Below are 20,529 nucleotides of genomic sequence, written 5' to 3' on the forward strand. Positions count from 1 at the left end.
AGTACGTGGTGGGTGTGTTTCAGTGTGTACAGTACGTGGTGTGTGTGTTTCAGTGTGTACAGTACGTGGTGTGTGTGTTTCAGTGTGTACAGTACGTGGTGTGTGTGTTTCAGTGTGTACAGTACGTGGTGTGTGTGTTTCAGTGTGTACAGTACGTGGTGTGTGTGTTTCAGTGTGTACAGTACGTGGTGTGTGTGTTTCAGTGTGTACAGTACGTGGTGTGTGTGTTTCAGTGTGTACAGTACGTGGTGTGTGTGTTTCAGTGTGTACAGTACGTGGTGTGTGTGTTTCAGTGTGTGTGTGTGTGTGTGTGTTTCAGTGTGTACAGTACGTGGTGGGTGTGTTTCAGTGTGTGTGTGTGTGTGTGTTTCAGTGTGTACAGTACGTGGTGGGTGTGTTTCAGTGTGTGTGGTGTGTGTGTTTCAGTGTGTACAGTACGTGGTGTGTGTGTTTCAGTGTGTACAGTACGTGGTGTGTGTGTTTCAGTGTGTACAGTACGTGGTGTGCACCAGGTGTCAGCTGTTGCTTTGGGATCTCACCCTCACCTTTATCAGATTTTTTCTCCTTAGTCGTGCAGAATATACAGTTAACATCTGCATTCCACTTCCTGTAACACTATCCCAATTTCAGCTTTCCGCTGCATCGTTTTCCCCTGGTCTCTCTAATATTATTCATAGTATTATTGTTAGTAGCAGTGGCAAGACACATTCATCTACAATGAACACCACACTGTGCTTTATTACACTGTGCTGTGTTTTTACTATGGGAAACTTTTATAAGGGTTAGTTTACCCTCTCTGTGCTTTACAATGCTTCTTTTACCAGACCTCTCTGTGCTTTACAATGCTTCCCTATTCTTTACCAGACCTCTCTGTGCTTTACAATGCTTCCCTATGCTTTACCAGACCTCTCTGTGCTTTACAATGCTTCCCTATGCTTTACCAGACCTCTCTGTGCTTTACAATGCTTCCCTATGCTTTACCAGACCTACAATGCTTCCCTATGCTTTACCAGACCTCCCTGTGCTTTACAATGCTTCCCTGTGCTTTACCAGACCTCTCTGTGCTTTACAATGCTTCCATATGCTTTACCAGACCTCTCTGTGCTTTACAATGCTTCCCTATGCTTTACCAGACCTCTCTGTGCTTTACAATGCTTCTCTATGCTTTACCAGACCTCTCTATGCTTCCCTATGCTTCCCTATGCTTCCCTATGCTCTCCCATGCTCTCACTGTGCTGTATCACACTGTGCTGTGTTTTCCCTATGGGAATCTCTTGTAAGAGTGTCTCTGTGGTTCTCTCCCCAGCTCCCAGGCCCTTAGCTCGGGCCGGCGTTGTCTCTGCGCTCCGATCCAGCAATGGGGGACCAAGCCGCCCTGGCAGGACCCGACTCCGGGATCGGGCACACCCCGAGCTCTTTCTCTTTCTACTACCAGCACGGCGGCGCCCCCAGCGGGCTTCCCAACCAGGGCTACGGGCAACTGGGAACAGGCCTGGAGCAGGACCCCGACGCCAGCTCCCCTTCCTCCCAGCACGCGCTGGAAACCAGTAGCCCCGCCGCCAAGGACAGACCCTTCTCCTGGGGCCTCTCCTTGAGCCCCAGCCCGGCGGGAGGGGAGGAGCCGGCGACGGGACCCCGGAACGGGTTCGGGTCTGGCGTCGTTCAGAAGCTGGACTCCTTCTCCGAGGCGTTTGCCGGCAGCCGTTTGGCCTCCCAGCTGGCGTCGCCCCCTGCAGGCTTTGCGGGGAACTGCAGCTTGAGGCAACCGGGGTGCGTTCAGAAGAGGGGGCAGTTAGCGGGGCAACAAGCGTTGGCATACGCACCCCCCCCCCAGCAGCAGCAGCAGCAAGCACAGGGAATGCAGTACGGCTACCTGCAACAGCCAGTCCTGCAGCAGACGCAGCCCCACGCGTTCTCGCAGCCTGCAGCCGCGCATTACCAGCTGCGGGGGCAGTGGTCGCATTACTGCGGGAGAGCCGCGCAAGCCTCCCACGGCCTCGCAGGGGAGCAGGGCTGCAGGACTGTCTATCCAGCCCAGATTCAAGGGAAGGTGTCTGCGGTCTACTGCAGCCCGGGGGCAGCCCATGCTACAGGCGGTCAGTACCTGTTTACCCAGGAGCCCGGCTACCCCCAGCAGGAGAGCAGGAGGGAGAGAGAGAAGCAGGAAGGCTACAGGACCACAGGTACTGCCTCAGAGGAGGAAGGGGAGCAGGGGGGTTGACTTCAATGCATTTTAAAAATACATGTCTTTATAATATACAGCACTAGACCCTGATATTGATGAGATCCAGCCCTCTGAAATGTCTTTATAATATACAGCACTAGACCCTGATATTGATGAGATCCAGCCCTCTGAAATGTCTTTATAATATACAGCACTAGACCCTGATATTGATGAGATCCAGCCCTCTGAAATGTCTTTATAATATACAGCACTAGACCCTGATATTGATGAGATCCAGCCCTCTGAAATGTCTTTATAATATACAGCACTAGACCCTGATATTGATGAGATCCAGCCCTCTGAAATGTCTTTATAATATACAGCACTAGACCCTGATATTGATGAGATCCAGCCCTCTGAAATGTCTTTATAATATACAGCACTAGACCCTGATATTGATGAGATCCAGCCCTCTGAAATGTCTTTATAATATACAGCACTAGACCCTGATATTGATGAGATCCAGCCCTCTGAAATGTCTTTATAATATACAGCACTAGACCCTTGAGATCCAAAAGGGAGTAAGGGGGGTAGAGACACTAAGAAGGGGATAAGACTAGTAGTAGGGGATATAGTAGAGTACCCCCCAGGGGTAGGTAAGGGGTGGGGGAGTAGAGGAGGGGGCGTTTTTAAGGGTCTCCTCGCCCTCTGAAATGTCTTTATAATATATAGTAGATCAACACTGTCTTCAGTCCCTCACTGGCTCCTCCACCATCCATTACCCACGATCCTGTGCGGTCGGGCAGCAGACCTCGTTCGAGACCGAAGAGGAGCTCCTCCCGTCCGACCCCGGCGACCCCTGCAGCCAGAGTCTCTATTGGCAGAAGGTGAGTGCAATACGGATGCTGACAGATAGGGGGGAGCCTTGCACAACAATGCAGGAGAAAGGTAAGACTTTCAAAGCACAGAGAGGTCTGGTAAAACACAGGGAAGCATTATAAAGCACAGAGGGGTCTGATAAAGCACAGGGAAGCATTGTAAAGCACAGAGAGGTCTGATAAAGCATAGGGAAGCATTGTAAAGCACAGAGGGGTCTGGTAAAGCACAGGGAAGCATTGTAAAGCACAGAGAGGTCTGATAAAGCATAGGGAAACATTGTAAAGCATAGAGAGGTCTGGTAAAGCATAGGGGAGCATTGTAAAGCACTGAGAGGTCTGGTAAAGCATAGGGAAGCATTGTAAAGCACAGAGAGGTCTGGTAAAGCGTATACAAAAAAAAACTTGCTCTCTCTCTCAGGAGGATGGAGAGAGGACTGTCATGGCCTCCTACCTGCATCCTGCCCCCTTCACCCCCTTCCTCGGACCCTTCAGGCTGGCTCAGGGGCCCCCCAGGCAGGACAGCCAGACCGGCCGTGCATCTGTCCAGACACCCCTGGGACCAGAGATCAAACAGGAGGTGGGACCAGAACAAAGCTCCCAGTCCACTGAACAATCAAACCAGTGAATCAAGTCAAACTGGATCCTGTTCTTACTCTCCCTCCAGGAATTCTCCGGCAGGCCCCAGACCCTTGTCTACAATGGAGCTCCGTACCCCAGTCACCTGCGACCAGACACAGCCGTACTGGAGGACTGGTTCTCTCCCAGCACCTCCCAGTCCTCCCATTACACACCTCCCCCCATGCTCAACCCCCTGCGCAGAGGGACCGGGCTGTTCGTGAACCTTGAGCCACCCCCCTCCACGGGGCAGGACCCTCTGAACCTATATCGTAAGTACACACTGGAGCCCAAACGCTGCTCTGCTCGACTCGCTCTCTTCTAGTTTCAATAATAACACTGATGAAGCTCTAGAGCCCAAAAGCTGCTCTGCTCGACTCGCTCTCTTCTAGTTTCAATAATAACACTGATGAAGCTCTGGAGCCCAAACGCTGCTCTGCTCGACTCGCTCTCTTCTAGTTTCAATAATAACACTGATGAAGCTCTGGAGCCCAAACGCTGCTCTGCTCGACTCGCTCTCTTCTAGTTTCAATAATAACACTGATGAAGCTCTAGAGCCCAGGTGCTGCTCTGCTCGACTCGCTCTCTTCTAGTTTCAATAATAACACTGATGAAGCTCTAGAGCCCAAACGCTGCTCTGCTTGACTCAGATGTGAATTATCAGGGCTGATCTCAAATCCTACGTTTCCTGTAGTTTTACTTCATAGAGGAACGAATGGGTTAACCAAACCTGGTGTCTAAATGGCCTGATTTTCCGTGCTGATTTTCTCTTGGTTGTTTCCAGATCCCCAGGACTGCATGTTTAATGAGGACCCCTCTCTCCACACTGCCCCTATCAGGCGCCCGTGAGTACTGCTCTCAGATCACGCTGTAGCACAGAGGTTTGGATTAGGGCAATTATTAGCTCTTCACCGCAGTGAAAGCATGGCAAAGCACAGGGAAGCATTGTAAACACAGAGAGGTCTGGTAAAGCACAGGGAAGCATTGTAAAGCACAGAGAGGTCTGGTAAAGCATAGGGAAGCATTGTAAAGCACAGAGAGGTCTGGTAAAGCATAGGGAAGCATTGTAAAGCACAGAGAGGTCTGGTAAAGCACAGGGAAGCATTGTAAAGCACAGAGAGGTCTGGGAAAGCACAGGGAAGCATTGTGAAGCACAGAGAGGGCTGGTAAAGCACAGGGAAGCATTGTAAAGCACAGAGAGGTCTGGCAAAGCATAGGGAAGCATTGTAAAGCAGAAGGTCTGGTAAAGCATAGGGAAGCATTGTAAAGCACAGAGAGGTCTGGTAAAGCATAGGGAAGCATTGTAAAGCACAGAGAGGTCTGGTAAAGCATAGGGAAGCATTGTAAAGCACAGAGAGGTCTGGTAAAGCATAGGGAAGCATTGTAAAGCACAGAGAGGTCTGGTAAAGCATAGGGAAGCATTGTAAAGCACAGAGAGGTCTGGTAAAGCATAGGGAAGCATTGTAAAGCACAGAGAGGTCTGGTAAAGCATAGGGAAGCATTGTAAAGCACAGAGAGGTCTGGTAAAGCATAGGGAAGCATAGTAAAGCACAGAGAGGTCTGGTAAAGCACAGGGAAGCATTGTAAAGCACAGAGAGGTCTGGTAAAGCATAGGGAAGCATTGTAAAGCACAGAGAGGTCTGGTAAAGCACAGGGAAGCATTGTAAAGCACAGAGAGGGTGTTTGTGATCCACAGGCAGATCAACATTGGGGCGCAATACCAAGCCTCTCTCCCGGAGCTGTGGGAGAGTTCGGGATCACTGAGAGGGGAGGAGGAGGAGCCAGGCAGGGCGGAGAGGGCGTGGCACAAGGAGGAGGAGGAGCCAGGCAGGGCGGAGTGGGCGTGGCACGAGGAGGAGGAGGAGCCAGGCAGGGCGGAGTGGGCGTGGCACGAGGAGGAGGCGGAGCCAGGCAGGGCGAATCGGGCGTGGCACGGGGAGGAGGCGGAGCCAGACAGGGCGGATCTGTTGTGGCTGCCCTGGACAGAGCTGCAGGACAGCGCCGGGGAGCAGACACATGGTAGGATAAAAAGCTTGTGAACAGAACTATGATTGAGATCCGGGTGCGTTGCAGCTACCCCGGCAGTGGACAGGGCTTTATTGCCTGGGGAATACGGGTTATAAAATGAACAGGACCGACCGCAACCTGACCTGGTAGGAGCAGCTCACACAATAAGCCAGCGGCTAAGCTTTGCAAAGGGGTGAAGAGACTGTATAGGACAGCAAGGCGCTTGGACAGGCATTGGAGAAGCAGAACGGACTCTTCTCCTGACCACTGACCAGACCAGTGCCTGACTGGAACTATGCATAATAACACTGGGGTTATATAACACAGACATTCACCCAGGAAACTACTCAGCAAAATATACAGTAATCACAGACAGTCAATGTAAAAGTGCGCAATCATCCCAGAACAGGGTTAGGGTTACACTGAGCAAAACAGATTCGCGCATCAAGTGATTTGCAACCCTGGAGTTAACGAAGCATGCATTTGTATCACTGTGCCCAGGAAATGTTTTTGCACAGTATAACCCCAAGCCTTTGCTGATTCGACTGCACTCTCACACGTTGAGCGTCTCGGATTGCTGTGTGTGTTTACATAGTAGTTTACTGAATGAATGGGAAACGTTTCCCCATTCAATGTCTATCAGGTTGACTGTGCAAGCAAACCATTGCGTGTGTTTTATTATCATCCATCCACAGTTGAGAACCTCCTCAATCTCGCCTGCTCCAGCTGTCTGCCTGGAGGGGGAACGAACCGAGAACTGGCCCTGCACTGCCTGTCCCGAACAAGGGGGGACGTCCTGGTGAGTGTGCAAGAAGCCCCCTTCTCCACCCATCTGCTATTCAATCAGCTTGAAACGTTTTCAAGAGAGAAACTAAAACTGGCTGGTAAAATTCGCCGGTGATTTGAATCTGCGTTTGAAAACGTGACCAGCGCTGCGCTAAAGAAAGTTCTCAGCTTGCTGGCCCTGTTTTCCGTGGGGTGGGGGAGCTACCGTTTCACTTCCTGCGAGGTCACGCCCTCCACGTTTTCTGAGGCACGTTACTGGCCGGAAGCGGCGGGTGGTTGCTTAGAGACAGGAAAGGTGCCGCTGAAGGGGGCGGGGAAAGCACAGGGAAGCTTCAATGGGAGTTAATTGCTGTGATCCTAATTTGTTGCCTCCCAGTTCATATTGGATTCTAGTAGTATTATTATTTGCACTGGCTGTAAACTGCGCTGTATTTAAATATCAAGCTTGCCCTATAACACCTGTGTGAGTAGCCTGAGATAAAGCAGGCATCTGCCAAATAAATAATAATAATAATAATAATAATAATAATAATAATAATAATAATAATAATAATAATTGAAAAGTTTATTTTCTGATAAAAGAGCAGGTAGTAGAATTATAGTTCAAGATTAGTGCATCTATCTATCTACAGTATCTATCTGTCTGTCTGTCTGCCTCTATCTATCTATCTGTCTATGTATCTGTCCATGTATCTATGTATCTATCTCATACCAGTGTTCTCCAGCGCTGTCTCACTGTGCTCTCTCTCTCTCTTCTTCTCTCTCTCATCTCCTCCTAGGCTGCACTGGAGATGCTCCTCCTTGGGACCCCTTTCACACAGAGAGCACACTCGCTGACAGACTACCATTACACAGGTGAGAGGGGGAGAGAGGAGGGAGAGGTGGGGAGAGGAAAGGGTGCAAGATATATACCACGCCTCTCTGTGCTTTACAATGCTTCCCTCTGCTTTACCACACCTCTCTGTGCTTTACAATGCTTCCCTATGCTTTACCAGACCTCTCTGTGTTTTACAATGCTTCCCTATGCTTTACCAGACCTCTCTGTGCTTTACAATGCTTCCCTATGCTTTACCAGACCTCTCTGTGCTTTACAATGCTTCCCTATGCTTTACCAGACCTCTCTGTGCTTTACAATGCTTCCCTGTGCTTTACCAGACCTCTCTGTGCTTTACAATGCTTCCCTCTGCTTTACCAGACCTCTCTGTGCTTTACAATGCTTCCCTATGCTTTACCAGACCTCTCTGTGCTTTACAATGCTTCCCTGTGCTTTACCAGACCTCTCTGTGCTTTACAATGCTTCCCTATGCTTTACCAGACCCCTCTCTGTGCTTTACAATGCTTCCCTATGCTTTACCAGACCTCTCTGTGCTTTACAATGCTTCACCATGCTGTTACCATGGGAGAAGGGAGAGAGAGAATGTAATATGACTATCGCCTCAATATCAGGTACTCTGCCTATATACAATGCAATTGTTCTTCGCTTGCCATGGATCCTTCTCTTCTTGCTTTTGCAGGAAGTGATGTTTGGACATCGAACGAGCGCCGGCTTTTCAACAAGGCTTTCACAACACACAGCAAGAACTTCGGCATGATTCAGAAAACAGTAATGCATTATAATATAAAGACATTTCACACAACCGGATCTCATCAATATCAGGGTCTAGTGCTGTATATTATAAAGACATTTCAGAGGGCTGGATCTCATCAATATCAGGGTCTAGTGCTGTATATTATAAAGACATTTCAGAGGGCTGGATCTCATCAATATCAGGGTCTAGTGCTGTATATTATAAAGACATTTCAGAGGGCTGGATCTCATCAATATCAGGGTCTAGTGCTGTATATTATAAAGACATTTCAGAGGGCTGGATCTCATCAATATCAGGGTCTAGTGCTGTATATTATAAAGACATTTCAGAGGGCTGTATCTCATCAATATCAGGGTCTAGTGCTGTATATTATAAAGACATTTCAGAGGGCTGGATCTCATCAATATCAGGGTCTAGTGCTGTATATTATAAAGGCGTTTCCCCTTGTTATATTTGCAATGCACTCATGTGCTCCTCATGTTTGCTCGGTGTATTCAGTGTTCATTGCTTTTGTGCGCTCTGTTTTGTTTTAGACGTGGTTCGTTTTCTCTCCCCTGCAGGTGAAGTCGAAGCGAGTCTCGCAGTGCGTGGAGTTTTACTATCTCTGCAGGAAAGGGCAGGAGCACCAGAAGAAACTGAGAGGAACGCTGGAGAGAGAGGGGGGGTGGAGCGGACAGGGGTTCAAACAGGAGGCTGGGGAGAGCATGGTGAGAGAGGAGAGAGACATTGAGCTACACACAGAAGCAGACATACTGAGATACAAACATACACTGAGACACACACACACAAACACACACACACACACTGAGACAGACGCTAGCATCTTTTTTTTTCTGAACGTGTGCAATTGGTTTGTTTTTCCAGGCGTTCCCCTGTGCTCAGCCAATGAAAATCCAGCCTGCGGTGGAAGGGGTGGAGCCTAGCCCGCCCGTGGCCAGCAACTTTCCCTGCAAGCAATGTGGCAAGTGAGTCCAGAGACACAGAGACGAGCAGCTGAAAACAGTTGCAGAGTTCAAGTTGCTTATAAAATGATATGGCTAGCTTGAACTCTGCAACCGTTTAAGAGCTGAAAACAATTAAAAAGGGCTAATTAAGCAAGCGATCAGTTCAGTGAAGGGTCTGGTTCAGTAATTGAGAGCTCGGTTGGAATGGAAACCAGCAGCCGCAGCAGAGGGGGCCCCGGGACCGGGGTTTGAAAGCGTTGCTCTCTGAAGTGTCACAGCCTTACAGTATACAGCCTCCACCCCTAGCTGAGAGATTATAACAATACTCATATAAATATTATAATAACCATGACAAGAACAATAATCAGAATTGCATTATAGAACTGATGATGATAAATCAAAATAAAACCACAACTACTTTCCATTAAAATAATAATAATAATAATAATAATAATAATAATAATAATAATAATAATAATAATCTGGGATTTCCTCCGTCTCTCTCAGGATGTTCTACAAGATCAAGAGCCGCAACGCCCACATGAAGATCCATCGGCAGCAGGAGGACTGGAGAGAGAGAGTGGGAGACAGCAGCATTCCCAGCATTCCCAGCATCCCCAGCGTCGAGTCCTTCCTGGGCCGGGGGGCTGGCCCCCTGGCGCTCTACTCCAGCCTGTGGGACAGCCGGGAAATCCTGGAGTCTTTTGACCTGGGTGGGCCGACCCCCTGACCTGTACCGGCCTGCCCCCCGCCCTCGCCACTTCCTCATGGCAGGTGAGGAGGGCTAGCTGAGCCACGGAAGGACCAGGAGATCCAGCGTCTTCCTGCGAGGGGTGTGGGGCCAGGACCGGGGTGTTTACAAATACTGACAGCCGCTTAAGAAGGGTAAGCCGTGGGCTTCCGAAAAGATACGGCGCGACGCGTCCCTCACGCGGTGCTGCAGCGGTCCCCGTCATTTCCCGTTGAGTTGTTAACATCCCAACAGCTTTCTACACTGATAACTGGGAAGTCAGTTTCAAAGCTGTTCTCAAAATGTCTGCTCTAATGCCCTGCTAGCGCCAGGATTATTGCCCGCACTGTCAAACAGGCAGCGCAGCGAGAACGATCCAACGAAAAGAGAGCACGTTTTTTTAAATCTCTTCTCTTCCTGAAGTGATTTGGAGATCTCAAAGCCCGGGGCACTAGAGCGGACATTTTGAAAGCTCTGACACAGACTTTAAAGTTATCAGTATAAAAAGCTGTCAGGATGTTAGCATTGCGAAGTGCAATGACAGCTGCGTGATTTACACAGTTCCAGCGTCTCGTGTATTTTTCGGGAACCCTCCGCTACTTACTCATCAACGAGCCCGAAGGGAAACGTTTCCACCAGAGGTTTTCCCATTACTGAGGAACTTTTAAACAAAACAGGAGATTTTGAAAATATAAAGTATGTGCCACTAAATTTATACAAATCAGCATCAATGTGTTTTTATAAAATATATATATATATTTTTTTAATGTCTAACAAGGATGAGCAATACTTGAAGATAAGATTATTTTTTTCTATTTTATATATATAATCCTGGCTTGTTGACAGTGGTATGGCAGGTGTTTATGCATTAACTTTTTCTCTTTTACAAAAAACAAAACATATATATATTTCGCTTAAAACAAAACTGTAGCATAGTTAGGGGTAGAATTATATTAAACTGAGATTTGTATTTGACTATTTGTATTCAGCAAAGCAGCTTTATTAAAAAAAAAAAATCTATCTATATATCTGTACTAATACTTACATTCTAACTTACCAGTGCTGGATCTGAGAGCAGCTAATTCAATACAGTCTAGTGTAGAGAACTCAGTGCTGTACTGGGGATCTGAGAGCAGCTAATTCAATACAGTCTAGTGTAGAGAACTCAGTGCTGTACTGGGGATCTGAGAGCAGCTAATTCAATACAGTCTAGTGTAGAGAACTCAGTGCTGTACTGGGGATCTGAGAGCAGCTAATTCAATACAGTCTAGTGTAGAGAACTCAGTGCTGTACTGGGGATCTGAGAGCAGCTAATTCAATACAGTCTAGTGTAGAGAACTCAGTGCTAGTTTAAAAAACTGTAAGATTGTAGGATGTTGTGTGTGCCAAGACATTTTTGTTTCAATGTTTGTGAACTCAAACCCATTTTGATGTGTAACCCTGTACTCTGCCCAGTCTCTCTCTGTCTGGATAGAGACTTGATCCTGAGAATAATAATGAAAAAAATAAATGATATATATTTTTTTTAAATCTCCGAATTAGAATTTTGTATTTCATTTTGAATTGTAATGTTCTCCTTTTCTCTTTGAAACACACACACACACCTCTGATAAATTTAAAGCACCTGCCTCTACAGCCAGCGACTCCTCACAACAGCTCCGGTGAGCAGAAGGTGAGCGGGCGTCCTCCGAACCCCAAACCACCTGCCTCTCTCCACCCAGGTTTGACCTCATTAACTAACCCAGCTCTGGAGCCAATCCTTCGTGTCGAATCCCCAGAAAAACCGGCAACTCGGCACAGCCATGACACAACCCTAATCTGTACGTTCAATACAAAACACAGACAAACTCTAAACTACAAATAGGCTTTTTGTTACTGTAGCCACACAGCGGAAAATGTTTATTTCTGTGTTTACTTGCAGGAACAGCGTGCAATTATTATTTTGTTTTCATAAATTTAGTAGACAGCAATTATTTTTCGACCCAATTTAGAATTGTCAAATTATCATTTCATCTCGGCTCGGCTCACCTCTGCGATGCGTTCGTATCACACCCCCCCAGCCCGACTCGGCATACTCTGGTATTAAAAACACAATAAATTAAAAATTCAACGTTTTGCAACACGCATTGCACCGGGACTGAGAGAGCAAACAGCAAACAGGTGGAAATTTAAAAAATAAATACATAAAGTTATTTACAGTAAACAAATACAAGGTCGGTTTGACTTGAACCCTATTCCTGACCTGATTTAACAGCAGCTCCAGAAGCTGATCTCAGCGATGGAGGTGAAGCTGTAGGACGCGGGGACGGACTGTCGCCCCCTCCCCCCCGTCCCACTGCCAGGGACATGCCGCCCCCCTTACAGACACCAAGGGAAGCGATATCGCTCCCCGGGGTGTTCCACTACAGTCCGGTAACTGCACAGCTACAGTGTACAGGAGCCCCCCCCCCCCCCCCCCCGATCTCAGCTCCCCCTCTCTCCCTGGGAAGGGGGAAGGGGGGGGGGGGTCACACCTCTACGGCGGGGTCGGAGCCCAGGCCCTGCAGAAGCAGGGCGTCCTCTTGTTTCATTTTAGGCTTCTCAGTCCTGGTGTGCCAGACAAGCACCTGCGAGAGAAGGAGAGGAGGAGGAGGGGGAGGAGGGGAGGAGAGGAGGAGGAGGAGGAGAGGAGAGGAGGGAGAGGAGGAGGGAGGGGGGGGGGGGGAGGAGGAGGAGGAGGAGGAGGAGGAGGAGGAGAAGGAGGGAGAGGAGGAGAGGAGGAGGAGTCAGCCGCTGTGTGTTGAGGTCAGATCGCATTTGTCTGGTGCAGCCCACCTAGTCTTATAGTCTATATGCATTAACTAAACATTGTGCTTCTAGTTGTATTTGTTTACAGGTGCTTTGGATGGAACAAGTAAATAAATACATACATTTAAAAAAATGACAGTTTCTCAAGGTTCTCAAGTTTTTATTTTCAGGGCTGGGAATCTGACTCCTATTGCACAGCAGTGTGATCCAGTCCAGGCTTCACTGCTGCCAGCTTGATCAGCCCCCAGTGTGTCTAGCTAACAAGCTCAGGTGTGTCTTGGATCACACCGCTGTGCAGCGGGAGTCTGATTATTAAACTCCTAGTGAAAGCAGGACTGGATCACACTGCTGTGCAGCGGGAGTCTGATTATTAAACTCCTAGTGAAAGCAGGACTGGATCACACTGCTGTGCAGCGGGAGTCTGATTATTAAACTCCTAGTGAAAGGAGGACTGGATCACACCGCTGTGCAGCGGGAGTCTGATTATTAAACTCCTAGTGAAAGCAGGACTGGATCACACCGCTGTGCAGCGGGAGTCTGATTATTAAACTCCTAGTGAAAGCAGGACTGGATCACACTGCTGTGCAGCGGGAGTCTGATTATTAAACTCCTAGTGAAAGCAGGACTGGATCACACTGCTGTGCAGCGGGAGTCTGATTATTAAACTCCTAGTGAAAGCAGGACTGGATCACACTGCTGTGCAGCGGGAGTCTGATTATTAAACTCCTGGTGAAAGCAGGACAGGATCACACTGTTGTGCAGCAGGAGTCTCGTTTCTCCCCTCACCTTGGTGCAGTTGCTAGCTCTGGGCTCCAGCTCCTCGATGGACACCAGCGCCTGCAGCAGGCTGCTCTCCAGGTTCCCTCGCTGGGCAGAGAGGTGGAAGCGCGCGGCCGGGTTTGCCAGGAGCAGCGGCAGGGACACCGCGAATCCCGCCATGTCCATCGGGAAGGGCCGGTTCGGCTTCCAGGCGGTGTAGAACCCCGTCACCTTCCCCTTCTCCACCAGGGGGCGCTCGAAACGCACCCCTCCAACCAGCCCCACCGGCCAGACAGACACCCGCTTCGTGAAACGCATCTGAGAGGAGAGAGAGAGAGAGAGAGATAGATAGATAGATAGATAGATAGATAGAGATAGGAGAGAGAGATGGGAGAGATAGAGATTTAGATAAGAGATAGAGATGTAGATAGGAGTGACAGAGAGAGAGAGATAGATAGATAGATAGATAGATAGATAGATAGATAGATAGATAGATAGATAGGAGAGAGATATAGGAAGGAAAGATAGATAGACAGATAATGGAGAGAGGAGATAATCTATCTGCAAGACTGCCCTGGTATTTATTCATGAGTAACAAAACAATAATAATACAAATCTATGTATATGGGCTGGCAATCAGACTCCCGCTGCACAGCAGTTTGACTCCTGCTTTCACTAGGAGTTTAAAAACACCTGAGCTTGTTAGCTAGACACACTGGGGGCTGATCAAGCTGGCAGCAGTAAAACCTGGACTGGATCACACTGCTGTGCAGCAGGAGTCTGATTCCCATCCCAGACAGGGCGGGTTCAAAACTATCCAAAGCGTTAGAATTCTTGGCTTGCTTTCACGCTCTCCTCCCCTCCCTCACCTCCTCGAAGAGCCTCAGGCTGTAAGTATTGTCGTCGTCTGCGAAGTAGACCACCCCTTCATCGGAGGGACCCCGATTCTCCCGGAGCCACTGCAGGGCAAGGTTCCTCTGCTCCACCCCACGCGGCTTCAGCCAGTTGGGGTCCCCTTCTTGCAGCTTGAAGTCTTTGGGGGTCTGTGTGCAGAGGTGCGTGTATGGCACCCCGCTCTGCTTCAGCAGCTCCGAGACCAGGCTTGACTTCACCGGGGAGTCCTCCACCACCAGCCAGTGCAGACTGGGCACGTGAAGCAGCGTCTGAGACAAGCGGGTCAGCTCAGCTTTCTGTACCAGTCTGGGGCAGGAAGGCAAGAGGCAGGGTTAGCGGGGGGGTTACTGTGTTACAGGGATCGGAAATCGCACAGCAGTTTCGTCCACTCTGAGTTTAATAACACACCTGAGCTTGTTAGCTAGACACACTGGGGGCTGATCAAGCTGGCAGCAGTGAAACCTGGACTGGATCACACCGCTGTGCAATAGGAGTCTGACTCCCAGCCCCTGTATTTGTCAGCACGTTAGGACGCACTTGAATCTAAACACAGGGAAGGAAATCAGCCAGCTATTTTTAATGCTAAAAATAGGGTCTGGAGGGAGGGCTATTTTATGTAGTTCAATCAACCCATTTTGAACAGGGTTTGGCGCAAAGACCAGGCGAGGAAGGGGCCAGCTTCGCACCCCCCCCGCCCCGCCCGGTGCATGGTGACCCGTCTGACCTGGTATAGGTGGGGGTGATGACGTAGATGGTGGGCAGGGCTGGTTTGGGCGGCCCCTCCGGGTTCCCCCTCGCCTGCAGTCTCTTGAGCTCCCCCTGCAGTCTGGAGATGGTCCTGTCCCGAGAGTTCACCAGATCGCTGCTCTGCCTGGAGTGAAGGGTGCAGTCGCAGGGCTGCCCTGGAGCGAGCGAGTGAGCGAACAAACAAACAAACAAACAAGCCTCTCAGTCCTTTAATGCAGGAAACATTCAAAATTTAAAATTTAAAAAAACAGAGCTGGGAAAAAAGAAATCTACTTTGGACAAGAAATAAATCTGTCTTATTATGTTTAATGATGGACCGCTTTCTTAAAAAGGACAAGAATGAAATAGGGACAGAGAGACAATGTATTCATAATCGTAGTCCAGCCCTACACTACAAACCCACTGCAATACATCACGCACATAAAGCATCGTGACTCGAGGATGCACAGAGACTCGGTCCAGCCCTGCACTACAAACCCACTGCAATACATCACGCACAGAAAGCATCGTGACTCGAGGATGCACAGAGACTCGGTCCAGCCCTGCACTACAAACCCACTGCAATACATCACGCACAGAAAGCATCGTGACTCGAGGATGCACAGAGACTCGGTCCAGCCCTGCACTACAAACCCACTGCAATACATCACGCACAGAAAGCATCGTGACTCGAGGATGCACAGAGACTCGGTCCAGCCCTGCACTACAAACCCACTGCAATACATCACGCACAGAAAGCATCGTGACTCGAGGATGCACAGAGACTCGGTCCAGCCCTGCACTACAAACCCACTGCAATACATCACGCACAGAAAGCATCGTGACTCGAGGATGCACAGAGACTCGGTCCAGCCCTGCACTACAAACCCACTGCAATACATCACGCACAGAAAGCATCGTGACTCGAGGATGCACAGAGACTCGGTCCAGCCCTGCACTACAAACCCACTGCAATACATCACGCACAGAAAGCATCGTGACTCGAGGATGCACAGAGACTCGGTCCAGCCCTGCACTACAAACCCACTGCAATACATCACGCACAGAAAGCATCGTGACTCGACAGAGACTCGGTCCAGCCCTGCACTACAAACCCACTGCAATACATCACGCACAGAAAGCATCGTGACTCGAGGATGCACAGAGACTCGGTCCAGCCCTGCACTACAAACCCACTGCAATACATCACGCACAGAAAGCATCGTGACTCGAGGATGCACAGAGACTCGGTCCAGCCCTGCACTACAAACCCACTGCAATACATCACGCACAGAAAGCATCTCGAGGATGACTCGAGGCACTGCACAGAGACTCGGTCCAGCCCTGCACTACAAACCCACTGCAATACATCACGCACAGAAAGCATCGTGACTCGAGGATGCACAGAGACTCGGTCCAGCCCTGCACTACAAACCCACTGCAATACATCACGCACAGAAAGCATCGTGACTCGAGGATGCACAGAGACTCGGTCCAGCCCTGCACTACAAACCCACTGCAATACATCACGCACAGAAAGCATCGTGACTCGAGGATGCACAGAGACTCGGTCCAGCCCTGCACTACAAACCCACTGCAATACATCACGCACAGAAAGCATCGTGACTCGAGGATGCACAGAGACTCGGTCCAGCCCTGCACTACAAACCCACTGCAATACATCACGCACAGAAAGCATCGTGACTCGAGGATGCACAGAGACTCGGTCCAGCCCTGCACTACAAACCCACTGCAATACATCACGCACAGAAAGCATCGTGACTCGAGGATGCACAGAGACTCGGTCCAGCCCTGCACTACAAACCCACTGCAATACATCACGCACAGAAAGCATCGTGACTCGAGGATGCACAGAGACTCGGTCCAGCCCTGCACTACAAACCCACTGCAATACATCACGCACAGAAAGCATCGTGACTCGAGGATGCACAGAGACTCGGTCCAGCCCTGCACTACAAACCCACTGCAATACATCACGCACAGAAAGCATCGTGACTCGAGGATGCACAGAGACTCGGTCCAGCCCTGCACTACAAACCCACTGCAATACATCACGCACAGAAAGCATCGTGACTCGAGGATGCACAGAGACTCGGTCCAGCCCTGCACTACAAACCCACTGCAATACATCACGCACAGAAAGCATCGTGACTCGAGGATGCACAGAGACTCGGTCCAGCCCTGCACTACAAACCCACTGCAATACATCACGCACAGAAAGCATCGTGACTCGAGGATGCACAGAGACTCGGTCCAGCCCTGCACTACAAACCCACTGCAATACATCACGCACAGAAAGCATCGTGACTCGAGGATGCACAGAGACTCGGTCCAGCCCTGCACTACAAACCCACTGCAATACATCACGCACAGAAAGCATCGTGACTCGAGGATGCACAGAGACTCGGTCCAGCCCTGCACTACAAACCCACTGCAATACATCACGCACAGAAAGCATCGTGACTCGAGGATGCACAGAGACTCGGTCCAGCCCTGCACTACAAACCCACTGCAATACATCACGCACAGAAAGCATCGTGACTCGAGGATGCACAGAGACTCGGTCCAGCCCTGCACTACAAACCCACTGCAATACATCACGCACAGAAAGCATCGTGACTCGAGGATGCACAGAGACTCGGTCCAGCCCTGCACTACAAACCCACTGCAATACATCACGCACAGAAAGCATCGTGACTCGAGGATGCACAGAGACTCGGTCCAGCCCTGCACTACAAACCCACTGCAATACATCACGCACAGAAAGCATCGTGACTCGAGGATGCACAGAGACTCGGTCCAGCCCTGCACTACAAACCCACTGCAATACATCACGCACAGAAAGCATCGTGACTCGAGGATCAGAGACTCGGTCCAGCCCTGCACTACAAACCCACTGCAATACATCACGCACAGAAAGCATCGCAGGATGCACAGAGACTCGGTCCAGCCCTGCACTACAAACCCACTGCAATACATCACGCACAGAAAGCATCGTGACTCGAGGATGCACAGAGACTCGGTCCAGCCCTGCACTACAAACCCACTGCAATACATCACGCACAGAAAGCATCGTGACTCGAGGATGCACAGAGACTCGGTCCAGCCCTGCACTACAAACCCACTGCAATACATCACGCACAGAAAGCATCGTGACTCGAGGATGCACAGAGACTCGGTCCAGCCCTGCACTACAAACCCACTGCAATACATCACGCACAGAAAGCATCGTGACTCGAGGATGCACAGAGACTCGGTCCAGCCCTGCACTACAAACCCACTGCAATACATCACGCACAGAAAGCATCGTGACTCGAGGATGCACAGAGACTCGGTCCAGCCCTGCACTACAAACCCACTGCAATACATCACGCACAGAAAGCATCGTGACTCGAGGATGCACAGAGACTCGGTCCAGCCCTGCACTACAAACCCACTGCAATACATCACGCACAGAAAGCATCGTGACTCGAGGATGCACAGAGACTCGGTCCAGCCCTGCACTACAAACCCACTGCAATACATCACGCACAGAAAGCATCGTGACTCGAGGATGCACAGAGACTCGGTCCAGCCCTGCACTACAAACCCACTGCAATACATCACGCACAGAAAGCATCGTGACTCGAGGATGCACAGAGACTCGGTCCAGCCCTGCACTACAAACCCACTGCAATACATCACGCACAGAAAGCATCGTGGATGCAGAGACTCTCTGATCTCTGTTTCTTACCGAGCTGCAGGAGCGCGTACATCAGCCCGCATATTGAGACCATGAAATACAGCAAGAAGATATTCTTCAGTTTCAGCTTCATCTTCATCAACTACCTCCTGCAACAAGAGAGGCTTGATGCAGGCATGAACTGGGGGAGGGAAACAAAACAGCTTTTCAACACGCAATAAATCGATTTTTCATTGCAATTTGTATTGACAACAGAAGGAAATTTCACTGGAATCAGATTATTATTTTATGCTCTGTTTCCTTGAGTAATCTATGTCATCACCTTTGATTATAGCTTTTTAAACAGCAATAAAACCCTCCGTTGTTATTAATATTAATATTATTATTTTAAGTCAAAAGCAGCATTCATTCTGCACCGGTGCAGTTTCACATCCGGCAACTAATCCCTTCAGAACCTCCCCCCAGGAAACAAGGAGCTGTTTTATTTTCGGTTCCGGGCTCCTGTCGTTCCTCTCCGGAGCAGTTGCATGAAAGCGTCCCTTCAGCGTGTTTCCGGTTTCTTTCAGCGAGTCAGCAGCACCCGCCTCTTCAAATAAAAGTGTATTTATTTATTATTATTTAAAATAATAATAATAATTACGTTTCAGATGATGTCCTTTAATTAATGCGCTTTTCTAATCTTGACTTTATCAAGTGTTAAATTAAGATCACAGAAGAACCTGGACTGGATCAAACTGAGCTGGAATGGGAGTCAATAATAATAGCTTTCAGAATTAATGTAAAACATGGACTGCATGAAACTGCTCTAGAATGGGAGTCTTATTATTATTTTTAATGCTGTCTGAATGAATGTAAAACATGGACTGGATCAAAATGCTCTGGAATGGGAGTCAATAACAATACACACAGAATGAATATAAAACCACAAGTTTTCTGAATCAAGTGTATTTTATTTGAGCATAGTAAACAAAACAATTACAAACCTTATTTGGGTGTTCCCTTCTTCCCCCCCCCCCCAAAAAAAAGAACAAAATGGGTTTTGTAATAAGAAGTAACAGACAGAGAGGAAGGGGGCAGTATAATATATACACAAAGAGGCACGTGATAAACATTACAATAAAACAAATGTGCATCATTTCTAACCCTTAGTATTATTATTATTACTATATTTAATAAATGTGTTACCATAGTGATCCGTTTCTGTTGATGCTGGGTATATAAACTAAATCATATTGTACCAGAGGCGCTGTACTGATTGTTGTTTCCAATTCCTTTGGAAAACAACAAGATTAGATGGTTTTTTTTTTTTTTTTTTTTAAAAGTTTGATATATAACCAGTTACTGGCTGGTCTTGTTTTTATGTTTAAATCGTCTAATCTTGTTTTTTTTTTTTTAAAAGCGTACAATTAGATGATGGGTACGAATTATCCATTTATTTAATTATTTTGTTTGTTTTGTTTTTAAAAAAGGACTAAAATCAGCTAATCTTGTTTTCTCGTTCTTTAAACTGGGATTAGTCGACGTTTTCTGAAAAAAAAAATAATAATACAAAACCAAACAAACAAAACAGGATTTAAAAAAAATAATAATCTAGTAACAGTGACAGGCATAATACCAATGAATTTGCTTTCGTTTTGGCTGCACTGAACACAAGTATTTTTCCGGCCCGGTCCAAGAGCAAGGTCTGAAAAAGAAGGGGGTCGCGATGGCTAGTGGATTCGCCCCAGTCCTGACCCGGTCCGGAATACTGCCCAGGTGGAACGAGGCAGAACCGCAGACCGGTCTCTGTTTTTGAGAAATCTGTTTTTTCTGCCTTCATTCCAATTCCATTTAAAAATTAAAAATAAATCAATTCCTAATTCCACTTCCTTCCAAAAAGAGAAGAGTTGGAATTGATATTTCAGATCTGTAATGTAATAATTATGATTCGATCGTTCAGCTGCTTTC

At 48.4% G+C, this 20,529-nt stretch overlaps 2 protein-coding genes across 3 annotated transcripts in view; one reads left to right on the plus strand and one right to left on the minus strand.

Moving 5' to 3' along the window:
- LOC121306293 overlaps window positions 1-10,479 on the plus strand; it is a 22,526-nt gene extending 12,047 nt beyond the window's left edge. Inside the window, exons 2-13 of the mRNA XM_041238034.1 lie at window positions 1,307-2,183; window positions 2,897-3,051; window positions 3,461-3,619; window positions 3,707-3,929; window positions 4,442-4,502; window positions 5,354-5,676; window positions 6,360-6,463; window positions 7,230-7,305; window positions 7,965-8,053; window positions 8,600-8,746; window positions 8,904-9,004; window positions 9,491-10,479. Coding sequence (XP_041093968.1) covers window positions 1,358-2,183; window positions 2,897-3,051; window positions 3,461-3,619; window positions 3,707-3,929; window positions 4,442-4,502; window positions 5,354-5,676; window positions 6,360-6,463; window positions 7,230-7,305; window positions 7,965-8,053; window positions 8,600-8,746; window positions 8,904-9,004; window positions 9,491-9,713 — 2,487 coding nt within the window. The 5' untranslated portion in view covers window positions 1,307-1,357 and the 3' untranslated portion in view covers window positions 9,714-10,479. The remainder of the gene's footprint in view (window positions 1-1,306; window positions 2,184-2,896; window positions 3,052-3,460; window positions 3,620-3,706; window positions 3,930-4,441; window positions 4,503-5,353; window positions 5,677-6,359; window positions 6,464-7,229; window positions 7,306-7,964; window positions 8,054-8,599; window positions 8,747-8,903; window positions 9,005-9,490) is intronic.
- A 1,729-nt stretch (window positions 10,480-12,208) lies between these two features.
- b3gat3 (beta-1,3-glucuronyltransferase 3 (glucuronosyltransferase I)) lies at window positions 12,209-19,060 on the minus strand. Of its 2 annotated transcripts, XM_041237999.1 has the most exons (6): window positions 18,905-19,060; window positions 18,634-18,763; window positions 14,878-15,055; window positions 14,129-14,459; window positions 13,287-13,577; window positions 12,209-12,319 (listed from the first exon to the last, which is right to left on the minus strand). In XM_041237999.1, exons 2-6 carry the CDS (start codon window positions 18,719-18,721, stop codon window positions 12,221-12,223), a joined length of 987 nt encoding a protein of 328 aa, XP_041093933.1. In that variant the 5' UTR covers window positions 18,722-18,763; window positions 18,905-19,060; the 3' UTR covers window positions 12,209-12,220. The 2 variants fall into 2 exon arrangements, with proteins under 2 accessions (XP_041093933.1, XP_041093932.1); XM_041237998.1 differs by having other exon boundaries at window positions 18,634-19,060.
- Window positions 19,061-20,529: the final 1,469 nt, after the last annotated feature.

This window comes from Polyodon spathula, chromosome 47 (genome assembly GCF_017654505.1).
Source record: "Polyodon spathula isolate WHYD16114869_AA chromosome 47, ASM1765450v1, whole genome shotgun sequence".
NCBI classification, from domain to species: Eukaryota; Metazoa; Chordata; class Actinopteri; order Acipenseriformes; family Polyodontidae; genus Polyodon; species Polyodon spathula.